General features: G+C 47.9%; 1 protein-coding gene across 5 annotated transcripts in view; it reads right to left on the bottom strand.

The window, feature by feature from the left end:
* The window catches only part of FGF12 (fibroblast growth factor 12), a 909,266-nt gene that overhangs the window by 35,778 nt on the left and 848,785 nt on the right, over positions 1–24,703 (bottom strand). For all 5 annotated transcript variants that reach the window (XM_085635864.1, XM_085635865.1, XM_085635863.1 and 2 more), the window contains one exon: positions 22,259–22,457. In XM_085635864.1, coding sequence (XP_085491990.1) covers positions 22,259–22,457 — 199 coding nt within the window. The remainder of the gene's footprint in view (positions 1–22,258; positions 22,458–24,703) is intronic.

Below are 24,703 nucleotides of genomic sequence, written 5' to 3'. Positions count from 1 at the left end.
GTTCATCCGTCTGAGGCCAGAAGAGGAGTGAAGTTGGAAGTTAACTTTAGATCATCTACAACTACAAGAATAACATGTATCTGTTGATCAATTTATTGTGTTAGAAGTTAATGAACTGGATGGATGCCAAACTGTGCAACCTTCTCTCCTGAACCCATGTTGAGCACCGTGGGAGCCCCCGGGACACCGTGAGTAGCGGAGCCCTGATTACTCACCACCCTTGGGGCAGAGTGTTTATGTTTTGATGCAGGTCTGATCTGACCTTCACTTCTCCTCCTGCTGTAGCTTATTCACTGGATTATTAGCCAGTGCAGCTTCCAGCCCTACTGAGAGCATTATATCTAGGTCACTAAAATAACAAGCTGATGCTCAGCTTCCCCCCATAACTGCTTCCCTCTCTGGCCACCTTTTGTTTATTTATGATATTGATCCACATTTTATTCAATGTCTATAAATAACTTCTATTTGGTGATTCATATCAGCATCACAATGGAGTGAAAGTATTGGGAGTCAAAGGAATCTCAATTTTCCATCACAGTGAAATGAGAATTTCACACAGTGAAATGGTCCCTGTAGGCTTTCTGTGGTTTGTGGACTGGTGACCACTCTGGAACCTGAAGCCCTCAGTTCTAATCTGGGCTTTGGCGCTAGTAAAACAATCCTTCCAAAATCACGTTATCTTCAGGTAATGCGATAAGAGTTTTTCATACAGTTCAGCATCCAGTACCAAGGAGGACTTTTCTCTCAGTTTTTGATAATAAAGATCTGTGGAGACAGATGTAGCCATGGGGGACAGAATCACTCTGAGGCATTAACTAGCTGTAAGAGGAAAGTTTTAACTAGAAGTCAAATTGTCCTCCACTGTTGTGCATATCTCTTGAGGGAGTTTCAGGTGTGTACAGCCACATGTGGAGATGGTAGCCCACCCTGTTTTTATTTTCCTCAACTTAGGGATGGCCATGGTAGATTTCGCTCCTGAGCGGAGGCACCTCCATGGCCCATATCGGATTCATCAGTGACTTACTGAAATGGGTCATTAGCAAAAGATGATTTTATGACCCACACAGAGGCCTTAAATATGACATGTTCTTCTACCAGCAGCCACTTTCCCAACTGATGAGCCAGAGTGACTAGGTCCTGCCTCTTGAACTTCGCGAACGCTCAACGTTCCTTTACATTTTTTATCAAATCCTTTGAGATAGATAACTTATCATTTTTCAGTCAAGGACTATTTCCATCTTTGCTCTGTACTCTGAACAAAGCTCAGATATTGAAGCCCTTTTATCACTTGATGGGTCTTCGTAAGGCGTGGATCCATCTTGACCTGTTGGTTATCCATTAGAGTGAGTTTTACATTCGGAACTGAAAGTCAAATCTCATTTGACCACCTGTAGGGGCGAGCACGCTCCACAATCCTCTCCATAATACATGGGTTCAGCTTTATCTGATTGGGTCCCAGGCAGGATTCGATGTCTTACAATTGGGTAGGGAATTCAGAAGTGCTGACAAGATTTGTTAAGCATCTGCTGTGTGTCATATGGGTGGATATACAATGCTTTGCCCCTTGTCTAAAATACCTGCCATCAACGGGTGCAAGTTGATGTCTTAAAACAGAACCCCGCTTCTGGACTCTTTCGTTTTAATCTGAAAGAGAGCGTGCCAGCGTGTGGGATCTACCTTTAAGGAACGTGGTCATCTGACATGTGCCCGTGATTTTGTCCACGTCTAGCAGGACAGCAGGGCGGGCAGAATCGAAAACTGTAGACAGGTCCAGGAGAATCAATGCTCTAACACCACCATCACCGAGAGCCAACGCTGAGCCCCCACAACTGCCGTTCTTGCTTGGTGATTATTGGGAACTTTGCAATGAGACCCTAGAGGTCTCCTAGAACAGTCAACCACATCGGTAAGGCTGAGAATTACTTCCAGGAGTGGAGCGATCGTCTTAAGTATGCTGACTGTGTTGGACGTCCTTTGAGTTCAAGGCCAACATGGTCCTGTGAATGGTTTGTAGCACGCGAGTCCTGGTCACTGGGGACATCCAGACCTGCGACCCTCTTTGCAGAGCTGACGCATTCTTTCTTTTACTCCTCACCTCTCTTTCTATTGCCCATTTTGTGATTGAACAATTAAAAAAATACACCACATCATTTTTGTTTCAGCTGTTTTTCGAAGGTCCATATTCGCGACGCTTCCCTTTGCAGGGAATTAGAAGAGGATGAGTATGTGACCCCAATTTAATTTTTTTCTTTATGAATCCACTGTTCATGGGCCCTTCTGTCAAACTCAAATTATCAATATATGGGTGTGTATGTAATGGGGTTTCTGTATTATGCTCTGTTCAATATCTTTCAAGAAAAACAAATACAATTAAAACAAATGATAACGTGGTCTAAACCAGATCGCACATTACAGCGCCTCGTGTATGGAGTACTCCTGTAGGTACCTCCATGTATGTATCTGCTATGAAGACATGTATGCGTGAGGGTAGTAACTTACAAAGCATGATTTGTGCAGCTGACCATTACACAAAGAGAGAAGCACCTCCTGGATGAGGGAGGAAGCGCAAAGGATGCTGGGGGCGATCCGACAGGCTGACGAGAAGGGTGGGATTAGAGAGGGGCAGTGGCGAGAGGGTCTGTAGTGGGGTCAGGGAGGAACGGGTTACAGACCCTTCACCCTGATTTAATACACACAATCCTTCCGCCACGAGAAGATCTCTTTACAGTACATTGGTACTCCATAGAGGTAGGTTGTCCTATTTTAAAAACGTAAAATAAAATAATGCGGAGAAGAAGATGTTTGTCTAACATTTCCGTACTACAAGGGCTCCTATGACATAGGAAGGACGCACATACAACTTTTCCACAGTTTCTGTCTTTTCAACCAAGTGATTAATACAAGGATTTTTTCTGCTGACTTTGAAATTATATCCTGCAAAAGTGTTCTGACATTTTTTTTCTACATTTAGGGAGGATGGAAGTGACGTGGGTCAGACGGAAAACCCCCAGGGGCTGGTGGAAGAAGGCAAGGGGCAGCTTTCAGGTGTGGGTGAGGTGGAAGATGAACAAAAAACCAAAAGGGGGAGTGAAGAGGGCTGAGGGTAGAATCTAGAGACTCTAATTCAACAAAAAGATTCTACCACTACAATACATCCTTCCTTGTTTGGGAACACTATGTTTTCCCCATGACAAACTTTTGGACTCAACACTATTCCCAGCACCATCATTATAATTTCCCAAACAAGGAAGGATATCTTGTAGTGATAGAATCTTTTTGTTGAGGTGGAAGACTTCCAGTCCATTCAGCAAAGAAAGCAAGAGGACCCGGAATGTCACAGTGTTTTTTTTACGCACATACAAGATCTGCTTCTGCAGAAAAATAGCGCTCCTTGGTACGGCGCTAGGGCCGAAGGTACTACGAGATTTCACGGTGGGACGGTCACTGACACAGGCTAAGTGCCTTTGACAGTTTTACAGTGAAAACTGCAGACTTACTGTTCCTCTTCCGAGGAGTACTTTTTTTTTAAGACTTGTGTTAGCCAAGACTTTTTGATTTTACTAAAACTATATGTATGAAATCGGAACTTAAAAGGGCTTTCTGCCTGTCTTCTTTATCCAATGGTCTGTTATTATGTCATTCACATTTTTCTTCTGCCCAGTACATCATACAGCATGTGGCAGTGAGTCAGCCCACTTCAGCCATTGGCTAATTTCACTGTCAGTCGCAGCATCCTGCCCCTTCACAAGCAGCAAATCCACAAAGTAGTTATTTTAAGTGCCAGGGTTACTATGGCAATGTGCGTTTCTTCCGACAAAAAGACATGTTTCCCTTTACCCAATATATATTTTAGATTGATGAGGGCCTAGCCGCTTCTCTAATAATAAAGTTTGAAAAAACATAACAAAACAAGCATTGATAAAGCCAAGAGGCTGCAAGCCAACATTGGTCTTTCATGTTTTGGGGTAACGACAGCAGTCAGGGAGAACTAGAAGGGGGAAGACAGCAAGTACATCGCATACTGGTACCAACGTTTTTTAAATAAAATAACTTTCTCTTCAAGACTTCCCTCAATTTCTATAGTTTTTAGGCCACATTTTTGGAAAAACGTATAACTAACTAAAGTAACTAACTACATTTGCATAGTGCTAAAGGCCCTAGGGTGTCTGGTGCGAGTCAGCATATTACTTGAATTAGAAAGTTTCAATCACTTAGTGGACATGAATTTTGAGTTTCATTTCAAATTTTATGACTTAACCGTCTCGGTAAGACAATTGCACGTTTTATCAGGTAGCACATAGAAGCATTCCCCGCCTTTTGAAAGGAGCTTTAAAGGTAGGGTGGTATTGCAGCAGTTCATTAGAACTACTTCGTTAGCGAGCTGGTCAACAGGGAGGGAGGGCAGCAGTTAGGTAAGTTAGTGCCAACCATTTCCGTGACCGTCCGGAAACTTTGAAGGTGACTCTAGTCCCCTCACTTGTCCAATGGCCCTTTAACCCACATTGAATCATCCCACTCACCCATGACACTTTTTTTTATGACCACCTTTTTACCACATGAGTTACAAAATGACTGATCTTCAGTTGCGAACAGAATGGTATTAAGGGCCCCAAAGTGAAACCCCTGGTTTTCGTCTCTTCCCTAAGAAATTCCAATTAAATTTCACATGTATCACCTAAACGGGAGAAACGCGCTCAAAACCAGGAGTCATACTTACATTGTTTAACCTTCTGTGCGTCTCTTCCTGCCTACAAAGACACTTTAATATACTTTACAGCAGCGAACAAAACAACAAGCACAAGAACCAAGATTATATCTAATGTATCTGCAAGAACTGACGATCGGGCCTCCCTGGGAGCCATGGGGGCTGCTTGCCTGTTTGTTTGGAATACAAAGGTCGCCTGCTTTCAACACACAATCGCAATTATTTACGAATCTCAACTCACACGAACAGAGCAGACAAGCACAGGTGACCCCACCTGTAGACCGAAGCCCGCCATCTTTAGTTAAACTGAGCAGAGTGGGACACTAATGGCTGGCACATACACGGAAGGCTGTAGCACCCGCAGCCAACGGGCGGCTTTAGAGCATGGATTCCACCCCCATAGAAAGCGCAGAGTACACTGGAGAAGCGCCGCTCCCCCCTGCCGGTTGAAAGTCCCGGGCAGGCATCCATGCCTAATGCAAAATACCACACATGGCAGAGTAATCCCACTCTGGACAGGGTGATGAACGGGGCACGTCCGTGTGCACCTCGGCAACATCACAGAAGTTTAAAGAGCCGCAAACGAGAACTTTCATTAAATGCACCCCAAACGCTTTGTACTTAATGGAACATGTCTCCGCCTTTTCCGCGTGCACTCAGACCGCACGATTATTATACAAACTGATTGATACCATTTATTCTGATTTTGAAAAATCTGCCCTCCCTCCTTCTCCGTCTCACTTACCAGTCTTAACTACATCTTCTGGTCGAGTAACTATAGAGGATAGGTCCTTTACCCCTGCTCTGCAGACCCCCCCCCATAGTACCTAACCTTACGACCCCCTGTGACTCAGGGGTCCTACGAGATACCTGTTTCCCTGCTTCACAGTTGATCGATACTTGGGATCCTCTTAATATCACTATTCTCTCTGATATTATCAGTAAAATTAAATCCGGTTCCCCACTGGATCCTTTTTCCCCTCAAATATTAAAAATGCTGGACAATTCGTCCCTTGAACATATTATGGATCTTCTTAATTCCTCCTTTAGAGAAGCGACAGTACCCTCTGCATGGAAACATGCAATGATAGTGCCTTTGTTAAAAAAGGCCAATGCCGATCCTAGTATTCCTTCCAACTTTCGTCCTATTTCACTTCTTCCAGTTTTCTCTAAAATCATGGAAAAGCACATCAATTCCCAACTCTCTTCCCATGTCGAATCAAGGGGAATTCTACACCCATCTCAATCTGGTTTTAGGTCAGGTTTCTCGACGGAATCTACCTTATTGGGGGTCTTTGAAAACATACGATGCCGAGTGGATAGGGGGGAAACCGTGGCACTCATTTTGCTTGAACTGAGTGCCGCATTTGATACTGTTTCCCACCCCATTCTTATTAATGCCCTTAGATCATCAGGCATTACCGGCTCAGCCCTTAACTGGTTCATTCGTTTTTTATCAAACCGTACCTTCCAAGTCTTCTCTTCCTCATCTGCCTCTCAAATCTATAAATCGGCGTACGGTGTTCCACAAGGTTCCATCTTGAGCCCCTTGCTCTTTAATTTGTATGTCAGACCTCTGGCTACTATTGCTGAGCAAGCCGGGCTCACTATCTACTCGTACGCCGATGATACCCAGGTCATTTATTCTCTTTCCACTGGTTCACATTCCTCCCCCTCTTCCCTCTGTACAGGTCTCAGTAACATCGCAACTTGGATGTATGATAATAAACTGAAACTTAACGGGGGAAAACAGAGCTTCTTCTGTTTGGCCATAACACCACTTTATGGGGACCCCAACATTGGCCCTCTCAAGTGGGCACATTACCTACTCCATCTAAAACAGCATGCAACCTCGGCGTCATTTTCGACGACCAGCTGTCCATGAAAAATCACGTGGTTAAGATCTCCTCCACTTGCATCACTATCATTAAGTGTTTGCGTAAGATCATCTGGATGCTTCCCCAGGACACTCAGAAAACCGTGGTCCAGGCCTTAATCACCTCTAGAATGGACTACGGGAACATTCTTCTCCTGGGAGCATGCAAAGAGGTGACTCGTAAACTACAGACAGTCCAGAATATGGCAGCGCGACTGCTCTGTAAACTACCCAATACATCCCCTACCTCCAACTCTCTACGCACTTTGCATTGGCTCCGCATTTAAAGCCGGGCAAAATTTAAGGCCCTTTGCTTCATGCACAGAATAAATGCTGGCCTGGCCCCATCTTATCTTAACTCCTTGGTACAGCATTACTGTCCCCCCCGCACTCTTCGATCATCGAATCAGCATATGTTCTCGGTTCCTAGAATCAAAAGATCCAGAATGGGTGGCCGTTCCTTTGCTTGGTTGGCCCCTTCACTCTGGAACTCCCTTCCTCTCCAGTTGCGTACTGAACCTTGCTACCTTAAGTTTCGCAGACAGGTAAAAAACTGGTTATTCAATATGTAACAACCTTCCTCTCTGTCTCTTCCCCTCTCACTTGGTTTCTAGCGCCGGGAAACCTACGGGTAGCTGAGCGCTTTACAAACTTAAATATAATAAATATAATAATAATAAACGTGTGGCTATTACTTGCATCAAGCACCTTTAAATGAGGACGGAAATAATACAGCATTCTACGCTGAGACAGTGCAACACTGAGGAGTGTGATGGAGAATGGTGAAAGCAAAGATAGAAGAAAAAAAGGGTTAAAGGGGTCTACTCCATGCTCATCCTCCGGCTCGCTGGTAGCCCTCGTATCGGCCCCCGAGCCTCCTCTCCGCAGCTAGGATCCCGTGGAAGCCCATGATGAGAAAGAGAGAGCGGAGTCGGGAAACCTCGGTTTGCGAGGCCATGCCATTGTCCCGGCTCAATAAACAAGGAACGACTATGGGAGCGAGGTTAGTGGTACAGTCCGTGCAAAACTGACTGGTCCGAATGACGTGCTGGTTCACCACAGAAACATAGCTCAAGCCCCTGCGTGCAAACATAGGCAGCGTGAAGGGGATAGAGCAGTGCGCCCGAGCAGGCCAGAGCCGTACACGTGCCCATCGCCTGTCCGGAAGCGTGCACAGGTCCGTGCACATCTCCTGTCTCCCTTCAGCCAAAAAGCGACGACAATAGTTCTCGCCAAGGCGAGCCGTGCATGCGCTGCATCGCTAGGCGAGACCTAAAAATAGAAAAATGCCCGGCGCTGAATCTAAGTTCCCTGTTTTCCTCTCAGGGAATTTTCATAAACAAAAGGACATGAGTGAGAGAATGAACAAAGTCTAAATCTTGAATGTCGATACACAACTTTTTATTGTGCATCAAAAGTAGTTCGTCTTCAGTTAATGAAATTGCAGTTCTTTGTAATGAACATTATAAGTTGATTCACAGATCTTCATCAACATGTAATAACTTGAACACGCTTCATCAACATGTAATAACTTGATCAGCCAACACGTGTTTTGTGAAAAGTTTTTCTTTCTTCAGGGCTTAGAAAGTATTATTGATCCCAGATAGGTAAGGTCCACAGGATTAATGCAAAATTCCCAGAGTTTCTTCATTAACACGATAAAATATCAAGTGATATGTTCCAATAACAAAAAACTGCAGTCGCCTCACAACAGTCTACTGAGTATCGTCTCATTAGCTGAAGAGAAACTACTTTTGACGCACAATAAAAAGTTGTGTATGGACAGTCTGAAAAATATGCATAATGTTTTGCGCTAGCTGCAGCCTGTTGATTGCATTGGATGGTAAGCCTGCCCATAATGCATTGCAACAGTCTTACTCAGTGGAGCTGGATCCATTTTTAGAGCGCGGTGCTGCTATCAATAAAGTCCTAGGGATTGTGAAGAATTCAAGCGTCACACAAAGAAGTGTAGCGAATGAGCCACGCCCCCTATTAAAATCTAAGTCTCCATCACACTTCAGAATCACCCAAAAATGAGCTTCATTTGTGCTTTCCTAAATGCGGGTATATTTTGAAATGTTGGTTCAGTTTATTCACATGAATTTGTATTTGTTTGGTGTTAAAAAATGACATTCTACAGCCTTTCCTTTCACACTCCCTGGAGCCCAGCAAGATTGTCTCAAAGTTGACTGTAGAAAATCCTCTCAATGTGTAGTTGGAAAAAGAACTGGGCCACCAATCTCCATGTTAAAAGAATAAGCAGCAATTTATCAGAAGACATCACCTAATATTTGATCTTCATCTGTGATCAACATCGAATGCGACAAGGTAAAAATAACATTTAAAGTCATCTTTATTGCTCTTTCATCGTCTGAACTGCAGGTGATTATTTTGGGGGTGCTGCAGGACCGGCACCTCAACTTCCAGGGCCTACGATCTAACTATAAATCCACAGCAGACCCTTCCACGCGCCCTCTGTGTAGCAAGATCAGAAGAGGGCAAATTAGCATTGTTTTCAATCGTAAAAATCAGTTTTTCTCTGTGCTGTGCTTTCAAGAAGTTAAGGCTATGAGTGGGTCATGAGATATGTAAGGGTTTTAACCCTAAAAGTGACTTTGAGAGGTTGTCCTAGGAGGTCTGGCTCAGGGGGGGTTATATTCAGGAGTCGAGTTCTTCTCTTCTGACTGAAGATTGTCTCAGTTTTAGCCCCATCAAGTGCAACCAGAGCGAGGCTCCAGCGCCCTGGACGTCAGTCGCCAATCTCGCGGGTCCATTCTCACGTACACCACCCTCATCCGCTTGTACCCCAAGGCTGCAGCTTCTCGAGTTTGCTAACTTTGGGGACAGGTACGCATTGATTGCTGGGGAGACTGGGGAAGCCTGAAAGACCCCCCACCAGTTCATACTTGGTGCAGAAGTGAAACTGACAGAATGTGACAGAAAGGAGCCGGACATTGTCATGATGAAGGGGTAGCTGTCCATGCCGCCATCAGCTGTTCGACTAGAACCGGCTGGTCACTCATACCAAAAGCCACTTATAGACCGCTGAGAGGCCCAACAGGTTCAGGAGCCAGTAACGTATAGCAAAATGAGGTGCCCCCCTCACACATTGTGATGAGGGTCTGTAATGTCGTGACCATGACGCGATACGCCTGATGCGTACGCGTCAGGTCACGTGATGTTTAAAGAATAAAAGAAGGTCGCGCACGCACATATGCCACTGAGGCTACGGCAGCGGACCCAGCTATACGATCACCCTGCCTCCGCGTCGTCATTATAATCATAGGCCCTCAGTGGCGACCTTCCCGGCGGTCGCAGTCCAGTTCACCCGATAACGGGAGCCGGAGAACACCACATAAACTGGCGACGAGGGTGGGACGTGCCCTCGCCGACGCGTGGTGTGCTGGTGTGGCGGCCGCGAGCACTGTTACCAGCTCGCGGCGCTCGTGCCCCAGCGCAGCGCGGAAGGCGAAATCTTGTGCTGTCCGTGGTGGGCCTGGTGCGCGCTGGCCAGCGGAAGCGCTGCATGCCTAGCGCGTGAGGCGCGCGAATCACTACTCTGCCACCACGTGGGCCAGGCCTGGATGAAGGCCGGGTATGTTGCACCAACGCGAGTGAGCCCTGCAAGTGCTGCCTATTTGTCCTGCTGAAGGGGAGACAACTCCTGGAACACCCTGTGAGTACCTGTGGCAGAGTGGATGTGGCCCCAACTGGCTGAAAGCTAGAATAAACTCACATCAAAAGCATAGTGGTCTAACATTCTCACAGTTTCACTCGGGAGGGTGGCCCATCAATCAGGGGCATACACGGTGCAAGAAGACTACCCACAAGGACTAGAGGCACGACAAGCAGGACATGCATACATGCGCACGCATGCAGAGGCCAGGGAGGTCAACACACTGCGCAACAGCCATGGCCACGATACCGCCAATAGAACCCTTCATAGTGGAAGGGGCACCATCTTCGATTGCAGCCAAATGGAAGGACTGGGAAGATCGGCTGCGCATATTTTTCGAGGCCACCAAAGTCCACAGGGACCAGAAAAGGGCGATGATCATACACCTTGGGGGAAAAGACATTCACAACATTGTCAAGACGCTAGCGGAGGCCACTCCCAAAACACACCTCACACTGATAGCCGCTCTTAATGAACATTTCGAACCGATGGCCAACCACGATTATGAGAGGTTTATCTTCCGGCAAGCGCGCCAACTTCCGGAGGAGTCGCTAGACACGTATCACGCCCGCCTGAAAAACCTTGCGGCCACGTGCGGGTTCCGGGACGAGACGGAAGAAATCAAAGGGCAGATCATCCAGGGGTGCGCATCAGCCAAACTGCGAGAGCACATACTTGAAGAGTCCGGGAAGCCGTTGGCAGAGAGCCTGACGATGGGTCGGACTAAGGAACTGTCAAAAGCGCGGGCGGCGCACATGGAAGCAGCTCTTCCAGCGCCAGTGAAGACTGAACCTTTAAATGCGGTGTCAGCCAGGCCTACACAGAGGTGGGGCAAGAAAGGAGCGGGAACTTCATCCCCAGGACAGCCAAAGTCGTGTGGATACTGTGGGGGGTCGCCGCACGCAGCAGCAGAGTGTCCTGCGAAAGGCAAAAGATGCTCGGGATGCGGAAGATTCAATCATTTCGAAAAGGTATGCCGGTCAAACAAGTACCGCAGGCCCCGCCAAGCGGCGAACAACATCAAGGAAGAAGATCCCGTACCCACCGACATGGATGACGACGAAGAGGAAGAGAGAGTGGTGCTCAAAATCCACATGATTGGCACCGCCACCCGCAAAGCAAGATGCCTACCACAATGTAGCATCCGAGTAGGGTCGCAGGAGGTCACCGCAGTTGTAGACACCGGGGCCACCATCAACATCATGGCCGCCACCCTCCACAGCATGTTGCACCCGAAGCCGGCTCTACACCCCTCAACGATAACAGTGTTTGCGTATGGCCAGGAAGCCCCGTTGAAGATACGTGGACGGTTCAGGACAGTCATTTCCCACGGCACGCAGTCGGTTACCACCAACATATACGTCACAGAAGACGGCCAGGGGATGCTACTGGGATGCCGAGCGGCCGAAGACCTGGGGGTCGTGACATTTGCTTTCGGAGTACACCAGGAATCCTTGCAGCACATCCTGGGTGAATTCGAGGAGGTCTTCCGGGGGATCGGGAAATTCCGAGGGAAAGAAATCCATCTCCACATCGACCCAAGGGTCCAGTCGGTTGCCCTACGACACCGGCGGATAGCGTTTCATCTGAGGCCGTTGGTGGAAGAAGAACTCAAGAAGCTAGAAGCAGCAGGAATAATTGAAAAGGTGTCTGGCCCCACTCCGTGGGTGTCGACATGCGAGTTCCCAATGTCGCGATCAAGCGGGATCACCACATCACTCCCACGATAGATGATCTCATTGGAGAAATGGCTGGAGCCTGTTGGTTTTCAAAATTGGACCTTCGGTCTGGATATCACCAACTAGTACTGGACGAAGCCTCCCGAAACATCACCACTTTTTCCACACATGTGGGACTACGGCTAAGCTTTGGAGTCTCCAGTGCCGCAGAAGTATTCCAAAACGTGATACAAGAGTTGATTGCAGGCGTCCCGGGGGTAATCAATGTCAGTGATGACATCATGGTCCACGCCAAAACCATTCAGGAACACAATGAACGACTGCTCCAAGTGCTACGCCGGATACAAGATGCCGGCCTCACTCTCCACCGAGAGAAATGCGAGTTCCTATGCACCAAACTACAATTCTTTGGCTATACGTTCTCTAGGGAAGGGGTGAACCCCGATCCCGAGAAAGTGAGAGACATTAAAGAAGCGGTCACTCCCACCAATGTCATGGAAGTCTGCAGCTTCCTTGGGATGGTCAATTACTGTGGAAGATTTATCCAAGATTTGGTCAACCTGACGGCGCCACTGAGGGAACTGACCAAGGAGTCCACCACCTGGAAGTGGGGCTGTGAACAAGCCCAGGCCTTTGAGAAAGTCAAGGAGTCGCTCTCCGAAGCCACAACCCTGGCGTTCTTTGACCCCTCCAAGCTAACCCTGGTCGCCATCGATGCTGGTCCGGTTGGGCTGGGAGCTGTCCTCTTACAAAGAAGGAACGCTCAAGAAGAGTGGGCTCCTGTGGCACTTGCGAGCAGATCCCTCACCGCGACGGAGCAAAGGTACTCACAAATAGAAAAGGAGGCCATCGCGATTCACTGGGGGTGCCACCATTTTCATTTGTACTTGTATGGAAAACCGTTTGTAGTGGCAACCGACCACAAGCCGCTGGCAGCGCTTTTCTCAGGAACCTCAACTAAGCCGCCACCACGGATTGAAAAGTGGATGCGGCAGCTCCAAAATTATAATTGTAAAATAGAGTACCAGCCCGGATCCAAGAATCCGGCCGACTCCCTGTCCCGCCATCCTCGGAAAGCTACAGCCCAAGAAATGGAGGAGGCCGCTGACACTGAGGAGTATGTCAGGGGTGTCACTGCTCGATCCTGTCCCATACCCCTTTCCATGGCCAGTCTACAGGAAGCCACAGGGCAGGATGAGTGTCTCCAGCGTGTCAAGGAAGCCTTCCCGCGCAGCAGCTGGCACAAAGCGAAGGAGGAGTGGAAGAGTTTGACAACCACGGCGCACCGAATAATGGACAGTTTGTACCATGTTCGGGACGAGCTCACCGAGGACGACACAGGGTGCCTGCTACGATGACACCGGTTAGTAATTCCTACGTCGCTAACCCAGAGGGTGGTGGACCTTGCCCATGCAGGACATCAAGGCATGGTGAAAACAAAATCGAGGCTTCGCACAAAAGTCTGGTTCCCACTAATGGATGACCTGGTAGAGGCCACTGTTCGGGCGTGTCCATCGTGCCAGGTCACTGGGGAGGCACCCCGACCTGCTCCTGTCATCTTGGAACCTCGGCCGAGGGTCCCTTGGTCCCGAGTGAGTGTGGATTTTGGTAGTCTCCCAGATGGACGCCATACATTGGTCGCCATTGACGATCACTCGAAGTATCCGGAAGTGGAGATACTGTTGGCACTCAGTGCGACTGAAGTCATACCAAAACTTGAGAAAATCATGGCTGCCCATGGACTCGTGAAACAGATAAGAACTGACAATGGATCCCCTTTTCAGAGCCAGGAGTTCACCGCATACCTGCAAGCGCTGGGCATCCATCATCGCCGGATTACCCCACGCTGGCCGCAAGCGAATGGGGAGGCTGAAAGATTCATGCGGACACTCAATAAAGTGATACGCATCGCACATGACAAGGCTCAATCCGTAGAATTGGCCATCTTCACCTTTCTCCGGAGTTATCGCCAGACACCTCACACGACCACCGGGGTGGCTCCCGCACATTTACTAATGGGAAGGATAGTCACTGACACGATCCCTCATCATCCGGAGTGGCGACCAGACACTCCCGAGGACAGTGCCATGGACGCCCGGTGACGAAAAGCACATACTCATGTCAGTGCCCGGCGAAGGGCCGCCCTACCCAACATCCAACGAGGGGACACCGTACTGCTCAAGAACCGAGCCCAGGGAAGCAAATTCCATTTGAACTTTGAGAAGGAACCGTGGACGGTGGAGTCCGTCAAGGGAACTTGTCTCGCGGGAGAGAGAGGATAACCAGAAACGTGTCATTTTTCAAAAGATGTCACCCGCAGCGATGGGAAGCAGGCCCTGACCAGGGGGGCGACACCTGTAACACAATGCGTGTGGAAGATCGGGTGGAAGATGTCAACACTGGAGGCGGAGAAATGGAGTCGGCCACGGAGGGCCTTGGAGAAACTGACTTTCCCCGACCATCTCCGCAGAGAGAGGTGCACAACACCACAATGAGTCCAGGGCGACAGTCTCGTGAGGCTGTGACTCCTGTCGAGGAGCAAGGCAGAGACACCGGAGACTCACAAGGCCGGGGTGCTTCGCAATACCGCCTGCGGAATAATCCGGAGCCCTCCTGTCGTCTCAAGGACTACCTCACGTAAGACTATTCCATGTTTCTATTTTTGAGTTCTGCAATGGTTGTGATAAACGTGAACACCGGGCGGGGAGCCCACTGTCAGGAACGTTATGAGTAAATTTGTTTTTCATGTTTGTTGGGGAGGAATGTAATGTCGTGACCATGACGCGATACGCCTGATGCGTATGCGTCAGGTCACGTGATGTTTAAAGAATAAAAGAAGGTCGCGCACGCACGTACGCCACTGAGGCTATAGCGGCGGACCCAGCTATACGATCACCCTGCCTCTCCGTCGTCATTATAATCATAGGCCCTCAGTCGCGAACTTCCCGGTGGTCGCAGTCCTGTTCACCCGATAACGGGAGCCGGAGAACACCACAAGGGTCCCCCAAGTCTACCATATCTCACAGGCCTGGGGCTCTATGGAACCCCCAGAATAGTGGGGGACCCCTGCGCCATAAGGGCTCCTGGGAACTCCTTTACCCCTGCCAGGATTGCAATACGTCCTGTACCCAGCCAATCTAAGGCCTCTTTTCGGAGACCTGTTCCGTTCTGTGCATTGGCTGAAAACTAGAGGGGACGGCTGGGAATGGACGTTTTTCATGAGTTCATTAAAGTTTCTTCAGTGCTGCAGTCACAGCCCCTTTACCAAAAGGAACTTCTGAAAATAATATTCTTTTCAGGCCCGAACCAAAGAGGCAAAAACGTTAGCATCTTTCTTGAGAGGTCATATCAAAACAAGATCAAGGGGAGAATTTGTGGGTTTAAGTTTGGCCAATAGGGTTGTGACGGGTCCAGAGAAACTATCTCTAATGAAAAAGAGTTGGTTTAAGTTGGGGTGAAGCCTTGGAGAGAATGTTGTTTTAGCTGTGAGAATAAATCTTCCTTTATAGTGGCGATTCGAGAAAATCTGTTTATTTCGAGGAAAAACTCATAAAACGGCACAATATAAAAGAACTTAACTATGTTAGAAACAACCATCGATAAAATGCAATTATATGATATAAAAATTAATGGCTTTCATAATGCACTAATCACAAAATACTGCTATATGTTAAAATAATTATTGCCATCACTTTTAATAATTATGGTTGCAAGTTTCAGTAATTGCTCTCGATTTCGCCATGAAAAAATAAAATATCTACGAACAGCCGAGTTCATGTAGGACTCAGTAGGTTGTTTACTAGCAGCAGAGTTCATGTAGGACTCAGGAGGTTGTTTACCAGCAGCAGAGTTCTTGTAGGACTCAGGAGGTTGTTTACCAGCAGCAGAGTTCATGTAGGACTCAGGAGGTTGTTTACTAGCAGCAGAGTTCATGTAGCACTCAGGAGGGTGTTTACCAGCAGCAGAGTTCTTGTAGGACTCAGGAGGTTGTTTACCAGCAGCAGAGTTCATGTAGCACTCAGGAGGGTGTTTACCAGCAGCAGAGTTCACGTAGGACTCAGGAGGTTGTTTACATGCAGCAGAGTTCATGTAGGGCTCAGGGGGATGTTTACCAGCAGCAGAGTTCACGTAGGACTCAGGAGGTTGTTTACCAGCAGCAGAGTTCACGTAGGGCCCAGGAGGTTGTTTACCAGCAGCAGATTTCACGTAGGACTCAGGAAGTTGTTTACCAGCAGTAGAGATCATATAGGGCTCAGGAGCTTGTTTACCAGCAGCCGAGTTCATGTAGAACTCAGGAGGTTGTTTACCAGCAGCAGAGTTCATGTAGTACTCAGGAGGTTGTTTATTAGCAGCAGAGTCCATGTTGGACACAGGAGCTTGTTTACCAGCAGCAGAGTTCATGTTGGACACAGGAGCTTGTTTACTAGCAGCAGAGTTCATGTAGGACACAGGAGCTTGTTTACTAGCAGCAGAGCTCATGTACGACTCAGGAGGTTGTTTACTAGCAGCAGAGTTCATGTAGGACTCAGGAGGTTGTTCACAAGATCAATTGCTTGATTAGTTAATCTGACGGTTTCCTGTTCAGCAGCAATTAGGGTTGGCTTTAGCGTAGTGCGTCTCGTGCGGGTGCACGGGGCGCTGACCTGGAAGGACGGCCCTGACATCAAGGGGCTGGCACTTGCGGCTCCTCCGCTAAGACGGAGGATTGTCGCCCCACTGCTCAAAAGAAAAAATTGAATGATAATAACATATTGTTATCATTTTTTTTCATATTGAAGTCAGTGGCTCTCAGGGCGGGGCGGGGCTGGCCAGAGCAGGGTGAGGAGTGGTTTGCACTCCTTAAGTGTGCACGATTGCCTGGTTGTACCTCAAAATAGTGGGGGGTCCTTGCACCACAAGGGCTGCTTGGGTCTCCTTTGTGCCCCTGGCCTGGAAAGGAGGCCTTGATGTCCGTGTAGAAGACGCCAACACATGACTCATGATGATCCAACTGCAGGCAACTCCACACGGGCCTGACCTCACCAGGGGCAGGGGCTGGACTCTGGACCCTCTCCTACGCTCCACTCTCAGGCACACAGTCCGTGGGAGCCTTCAGCGACTCGGACATGCAGCTTTCTTAGCTGGAATGCATTGTGCGGTTCAATCTTCATTTTCCGTCCGCAAGACAGCTTCAAGCTCCTTGACGATCGGACTGAAAACGAGGCTTGAACTGCACAATGCGTTCCAGCTAAGAGACACACTTTGCAGGAACAGCTTTTCTCTGCCCATGCAGGCACCTGATGGTAACCCAGAGGTGGGTGCTGCCTGTGTAAGGGTTGGGCCGATGCTGCTGCCTGCTTGCCTGCCGACTGGTTTGTGCTGCAAGAGAGCAGACCCGCAGCCAGTTCCAGGCAACCGCAAAGAAGCAACAATTGTGAAGTGATTCCGTTACAGTGAAGTGAATGCCTGTCATCAGGGTAATAGATTCAATTACATGCCCAATAGCATGGCCTGCTGTCTGTGTGAACCTCAGGGAATAGCATGGCATCTTTTCTATGAGTGGCCAGATTTTAAATTGTCTCATGAGAGACAGACCCAGGCTGCAAGAACACAGAAGCAGGCGGGACGCAGAAGTATCAGAAGGGAAGCACGCATATCCGGGCACAGCATCACTGCATGTGTGGTGAGAGTTAATGGTGGGCAGAGGGGGCATACTCCACTACGCGGCAGAATGTGAGTCTTTTGCTGACCTAAGCGCTCCGATCAGAGTCCGGAGTCGCAAAATTCTGCAAACTGTCTGCGGAGCGGAGTGAACCGCCCACCCTTACTCTTCTACACTACTGTGTTATGCTCTTGTTACCACTCTTCAACATAGGGCGTTGACCTCTCGTCACCTCTTCTGATATAGGTTTGGATCTCTCGTCACCTTCTTCTGGCTTGGGCTTTGATGTATCATCACACTCTTCTAAACTAGGGCTTGGATCTCTCGTCACCATCTTCTACTTAAGGTTTGGAGCTCTTGTCACCCACTTCTACTTGAGGTTTGGAGCTCTCGTCACCCTCTTCTACTTGAGGTTTAGAGCTCTCGTCACCCTCTTCTACTTGAGGTTTGGAGCTCTCCTCACCCTCTCCTACTTGAGGTTTGAATCTCTCCTCACCCTCTTCTAATTAAGGTTTGGAGCTCTCGTCACCCTCATATACTTGAGGTTTGGAGCTCTCGTCACCCTTTCCTACTTGAGGTTTGGAACTCTCATCACCCTCTTCTACTTTAGGTTTGGAGCTCTCGTCATCCTCTTCTACTTGAGGTTTGGAGCTCTCGTCACCCTCTTCTACTTGAGGTTTGGAGCTCTCATCATCCTCTTCTACTGAAGGTTTGGAGCTCTCGTCACCCTCTTCTACTTGAGGTTTGGAGCTCTTGTCACCCTCTTCTACTTGAGGTTTGGAGCTTTCATCACCCTCTCCTACTTGAGGTTTGGATCTCTCCTCACCCTCTTCTACTTAAGGTTTGGAGCTCTCGTCACCCTCTTATACTTGAGGTTTGGAGCTCTTGTCATCCTCTTCTACTTCAGGTTTGGAACTCTCCTCCCCCTCTTCTACTTAAGGTTTGGAGCTCTCCTCACCCTCTTCTACTTGAGGTTTGGAGCTCTCGTCACCCTCTCCTACTTGAGGTTTGGATCTCTCCTCACCCTCTTCTACTTAAGGTTTGGAGCTCTCCTCACCCTCTTATACTTGAGGTTTGGAGCTCTCGTCATCCTCTTCTACTTGAGGTTTGGAGCTCTCATCACCCTCTTCTACTTAAGGTTTGGAGCTCTTGTCACCCTCTTATACTTGAGGTTTGGAGCTCTCATCACCTTCTTCTACTTAAGGTTTGGAGCTCTTGTCACTCTCTTCTACTTGAAGTTTGGAGCTCTTGTCACCCTCTTCTACTTTACGTGTGGAACTCTTTTCACCCTCTTCTACTTGAGGTTTGGAGCTCTCGTCACCCTCATTCACTTGACGTTTGAAACTCTTGTCACCATTCTGCTATATGGGGCTTGACGATGCAATCACTTTGCTATGCAACGGGTTGGAGCTCTCATCCCCACTCTCCTAACCTAGAGGCTGGAGAGCTGGTCATCTTTAATCCTAAAAGTCTCTGCAGAAACTCACTCCTGAAGTTTAAGAGGGGCTTTCTTTTCAAATGTTGACTTTGAAAGTTGCATAGATGCTGCTCCTTAGTCACAATCAATCGAATTGATTTTTTTCACTTTCTTTGTAATAAATATTAATGCACCGTTCAGGGCAGACAGGGCTGGGACAAAACTAAGAATGATGATGAGGAATGAGAGGGTTCGAACAAGAGCAGTCTGCGTTTTACTCAGATCCGAAGACTCAAGCCGACGGAGTCTTAGTGTGATGTATGGAATTTACATCTTAAGAGGAAAGAGAGAATCCATCAGAGAGGGAGTGGCACAGAGCCACAGAGAGAGGAAAAGAGAAACACAGAGACACAAAGAGAGGAAAAGAGAGGGCGTGAAGCAAGTGAACCAAAGAAAGAAAGACAGAGATAGAGAGAGGGAGAGAGGAAAAAAGGAAAAGAGAGCAAGGGAGTGGGTGAATGCGGTAAGAGGGTGAGAAAATAAGAGGGACAACAGTAGAGAGAGTAAGGGAGAGTGAGACACACAGCAAGCATGTCCAAGCTTTGGTGGACCTGGGGATAAAACCTTTGCAGGCCTCTCTTAGCAGTATGACAATTAAGGGGACATGTGCTCTATGGGAAGAGAAAACAAAAAATGGTGTCAACTGTTGGTGCTATCGGGTCGTTAGATCAAGAAGAAACATGGTCAGACCTTCTGTTTTATTATTTTAAAACGTAATGCAATAGGAAAGGGGACCCCCAAACGCGTGGGATCAGGGGTACAAAGTCACGGCTGCACTGTCCGAGTAATGGCACAGAGACAGGGTAGAGAGAGGCACATGTAGTAAAAGAGAGAATGAAAGAGAGGGATATTAAGAGAGAGACAGCAGGTTGAAGAGACAGGGAGCATGGAAATATATATAGAGAGAAGGAGAGAGGTAATGTGAGAGAGGGGTGCATTAGAGAGCAACAGAAAAAATAAAGATATTTCTCCTCATTATGCCTCAGCTGGAAAGGCGTGCCATTTTGATGCAATCCCAGGTTAACTGACTTTAATAAATCTGGGATTGCATCAAAGTCCATGAGTGGCTGCACATGAACGCCAATAACCCACCCATGGGATGCCTTCCCAATGCACAGTTTGCGCTGCCTCGCGTTCCTCTGAATTCACTAAGCCACACAGAGCCACACAAGGTGGCTTTGCGTGGCTTAGTAAATCCCATTTAACGGCTTGAATTGCTTTGCAATGCCTTGCGAGGTGCAAGGGCAACGCAAGACTTAGCAAATCTGCCCCTTACTGCTTAATTTGTAAAAGAATGAGTGCTGGGGTTAAATTCTCCGCTCAGAAGCTGAAGCACAGTTATTAAGCGTCCTTGCGAAGAACACAAAGACGCAGCAGCCGTCAGTCCACCTCATGCTTCTTTATTAAACTACCCGGGGTGGGTGTAATATTCCGTCCTGGCCTTGAAGCTGGCGGACTGTTGGTGACTCCGTGTTACTCCTATAACACAGATTTCTGGCTTCATTCTGCCAAATACTGCATGGTGGAATGCTTTTTTCCAAGCCCTGCTCCAGAAAGAAAAGTTCGCAAGCGCAAGCAAAATTTGGCATCCCCTAGTGCCATTTCTGGTCGCTAGGAGCAAGGGTGGTTCCTCGTTTGGAGCGGAGGAGCGTCGTCCCAAGTAAATTACCCCCAAAGATGGAAATTAAAATGTTAATTCATTACCATTTTATTTTCCATCCTCCTATCCTGAACTGAGCGTCAGGACGGGGGCGTGGCCGCTGATGAATGACAGCAGCAGGGAGGAGGGTGGGCTGTTTGTGCACTCTTCAAAGTGTGCATGTCCCTTTTTGCAACGGCCAGCCAGACATGCGCAATTTGAAACCTGTGACCGAGCTGTCTTAAGACAGCTGAGTTAGAGTAAGTGCAGGCCTCCAGGGCACTGTGGAGCACCGAGTGAAGCCACTCCCTCCAATCAGGGGGCTGCTCTTACAGCATGAGAGTAGTGCCAGGATTGGTGCCCGCACTGCAGCATCCAGTTCCTCAGAAGAGGTCTGGAGTGGAGGACATCGGATCAGGTAAGTTTTTATTTTTTGCGCGCATGGGCATGTGCCAGCCACCGCCACCCCGTAGATGCCAGCTGCCGCTGGCTAGGAGGGCATGCTGCAAGAATTTTCTAAAGCGGGCTGTTGTGACATTTTGCGGTCAGAAGACTGACGCTAGAGTAGAAAATCTACTTGAGGGGCGGCAAAATCCACTCAAGTCGCTGCGCCCTCTGGTGCACCGCATGGTGTCGGTTGCGCTGTTTTTTACTGCGTGGAACGTGCTATTGTCTCAAAGTGAGCAGGCCGGCGTGCCTGTTTCTGCCTATTGGCAGAACTCTGCGGAATCTCATACAGTTTTTATGTAACTACCCAGAATGCCCCCGAGTCAAATTCCAGAAGTTCCACCCACACCTACCCGAGACTCCATCTGCGCTTTTATCTCAATCTTTGCAGATCCCTGCGGTCTCCCTTTGTGACAGTTTTGACGGCTTTCTCTTCTTTCTGATCTGTGTGTTTTTCTCTTTCTTGCTCTCGGTAAATGTCTAATGTGGAAAAACAAGCGTGGCAACCACCGGCTCAAATTAGGCACTTGTGAGATGGAGACTAGGTGTTTGCTGGCGCTTGGTTGAGGTTTTTTCTTGAATTTGGGGTGCTCTGCCCCAACTCAATCTCGATGCAAGAATATTCCTGTCAAAGAATGTAGGCACTTCCGAAAGTGAAGGACAGGCTTATCAACACCACCCAGAATCACATCACAAAGGGGTTTCTATACTAACACTGTGACCGAATGTCATTGCTGTCTACAAAAAATACACGAAACAACACAGCTATAAAAACAAAACAAAAAAGACTTAGTAATGGCGTTTTCACTCAAGAACTTCATGTGGAATTAAATTTAAACCTAAAATTCAATCCTATATGATTTCTACAAGGAAAATAATGCCTTTTCCATGCAATATCTCTAACTCAAAGAAACTTTACTGAATAAATCGATTGAGAAGAAAGGGAATTTCCCACAGGTCCCTGCGCGCCCCTGGGGTTATCTCAGGAAGGGATTCTCTGGGGGCACGAGTCTCAGGGGTACTTCAGTGGTGGAATTTTATGAAAAGAGAGCAGACACCAAGAGACAGGGCAGAGTTAAAAACAAAATCTATACAAAGCCTTCAAGGCGCTGCCTTACCTTCGATGGGCTTTGGTACAAAATGCGACGAGGCCTTGGTTTTCTTCACCCGGTTACCCTTCATGATTTCGCCCTCCTTGTTGAGCCCCAGGAACCAGGCGCGCCCCGACTCCTGCTGCCGGTACAGCGTGGAGGAGTAAATGACGTAATAGTTCTCAAACACAGATTCCTTAAACTTGCACTCCGGTGTAAAAATCTCCTAAAGGAGGGGAACACACAAGGTGATAAGGAAAACACTACGAAAAAACGAATAGGACACATTACAACGCACACGTTACAACCGGTCTCATTACAACCATTTTTTTACAACCACGAAATCCATTACAATGCATGTCGTTACAACGCATGTCATTACAACGCATAATGACACATAACTTAGAGTAAGATGGAACATAATGTTTATTTTTGCATACTTCCGCTTTATTTTAGATCCTATTTTAAGACCTGGAACAGTCTCCCCATGCACCTCCGGACCATCACCTCTCTTCCAGAATTCCGAATGGCCCTCAAGACCTGGCTGTTCGAGGAGGCCTCCGGTGCCTGCAAGCACCTGGATTCGCTATCGGGTGGTTAGCCGTGCTTTATAAATCCTGATTGATTGATTTATAGCTTTCAACTGCACCATTTGCATTTTTGTACCATACGGTTCACAGTAAATCCGACAGTGGAAAATGTCTGCGGTGCCCCTTTGACATGATCCTCTAAGCACATGCTTATTTTGATGAATGGGTAATCCAGCCCTGCTGAACATACAATTTACTGGGGCACTAGGCACCCCTAAAGATGGAATGTCACCCACACACCCCATCCACAGTCTAAGATCATCATATCTGTTTGGCATAGAACCAGAGGAGTCCCGCTGGTGAGTTACGAGAGTGCGCCCCCCTCTCCGAGGGTGTTTGTAGGGTACCAGCATCTCACCCACTCCATACATACTTCACACAGTGTTCACACCATCTGAGATAATAATTGAGAAACCTACTCCCAGTGGGGCAATGTTTTGGTAAACGATGCTTATGGCATAGTATTTGTGTGAGACAATATTTCCGACAAGGATATTCTGGCATCAGGTAGCCTGGGGTGCGCGCCTCGTGAACACTTTACTCACTTATCAAGAATCACCCAATCACCACCTCGGGCTAGAAGCAAGGAGTGCAGTACCACTTCCCTCCTGCAGGCGTCGCCCTGCTGAGGTGCCTCGAATAGGTTTACAGCTGAGTCCCGGCGCAGCCCCAGTCTTCCAACTGATTTAAAGCTCAGACTGGAATGAAGACGGTGCCTGCGGGGCATTGAAGGGCAGGGGTGTTGCTCTATTTATTTATTCATTTATTTTTGGGGGTTTGATAAAGCACAAACTCGACCTGAAGGTATCAGAGCGCTTTACATGAGCATCAGTCTCATTACAGACAGACACATTCATTTTGTTAGGCACGGGGAGATTAGGTGATTTGCCCAGAATCACAGGATGTTGAGCCAACAGTGAGACTCGAACTTGGTTCCCCTGTTATAGCCATTAGGCCACATCCTCTCCCCTAGGAGGGATGTTAGTGGTGTTCCACCCCTAGTAAATCTATTCCATAGTAAATAGGGGGTACAAGTGTTTTCAGTCAGTGAGGTGAGGGGTTTGTCAGATTTCACTTGTTTTTTTTTACATAAACACAGGAAAAAACACATGCCCACCTCTTTCATCTCTGTTATGAAGGTCATAAAATGTTGGTTATTTTACAAAATATACAGTTTTAAGTACCTCTTACAACCTGCTCTCCGTACCTTTCCACTGCCCCAGAAACTCTGCTTCTGCACTGCTTCACTTGCAGTGTGTTTTATCACCATGTGCCAGTATGGTTGTTGGAAAACCAGAAACTCACCCCCCCCCCACCTCCCCAATATTATCGCGCAAGCTCTGCGCTTGTCGAAGGATATAGTATTTTGTTAATAACGCCGGATGAACTGATGGATAACTGGAGGGAGGTTCCAAATTATGCTGCCTACAGTTTTTACCCCCCCCCCCCCCCCCGGAGGGTACCTCTTCCTTTGTTCATGACGCATGGGTGTCTCTTTCTCCATACCTGCAGGTGCAGGTATAACTCCTGTACACCCCAAGAGGTCTGGTTTCTGCTCCTACTGCCTCCTATGTACGTCATCTTTGTACATAGGATGCAGCATCAAAATAATGGGTGTTGCGGTGGAACGCCCACCTCAACACCCACTGCCGAGCTGACCCATTTCATGCTAGGCATAACGTGAAAGGGGGCCTTATGTACAAGGCGGCGTTATGCCACGTTAAGAGGCTAAATGCTGCCTTGTAAATAAGGCTAAGCCCCTATCGCCACCACAACGTCAATATAGGAGACATAGTGGTGGCGATAGGGGCTTGTACATATGTGCCTGAGTGTTTTTGTTTACACAGACTGTGTAAGTGAGCTCATGTCAAGAGTGCGCATG

The sequence above is a fragment of the Triturus cristatus genome, chromosome 11, assembly GCF_964204655.1.
Source record: "Triturus cristatus chromosome 11, aTriCri1.1, whole genome shotgun sequence".
Taxonomy (NCBI): Eukaryota; Metazoa; Chordata; class Amphibia; order Caudata; family Salamandridae; genus Triturus; species Triturus cristatus.
This window is presented reverse-complemented; position numbering and strand designations above follow the sequence as displayed.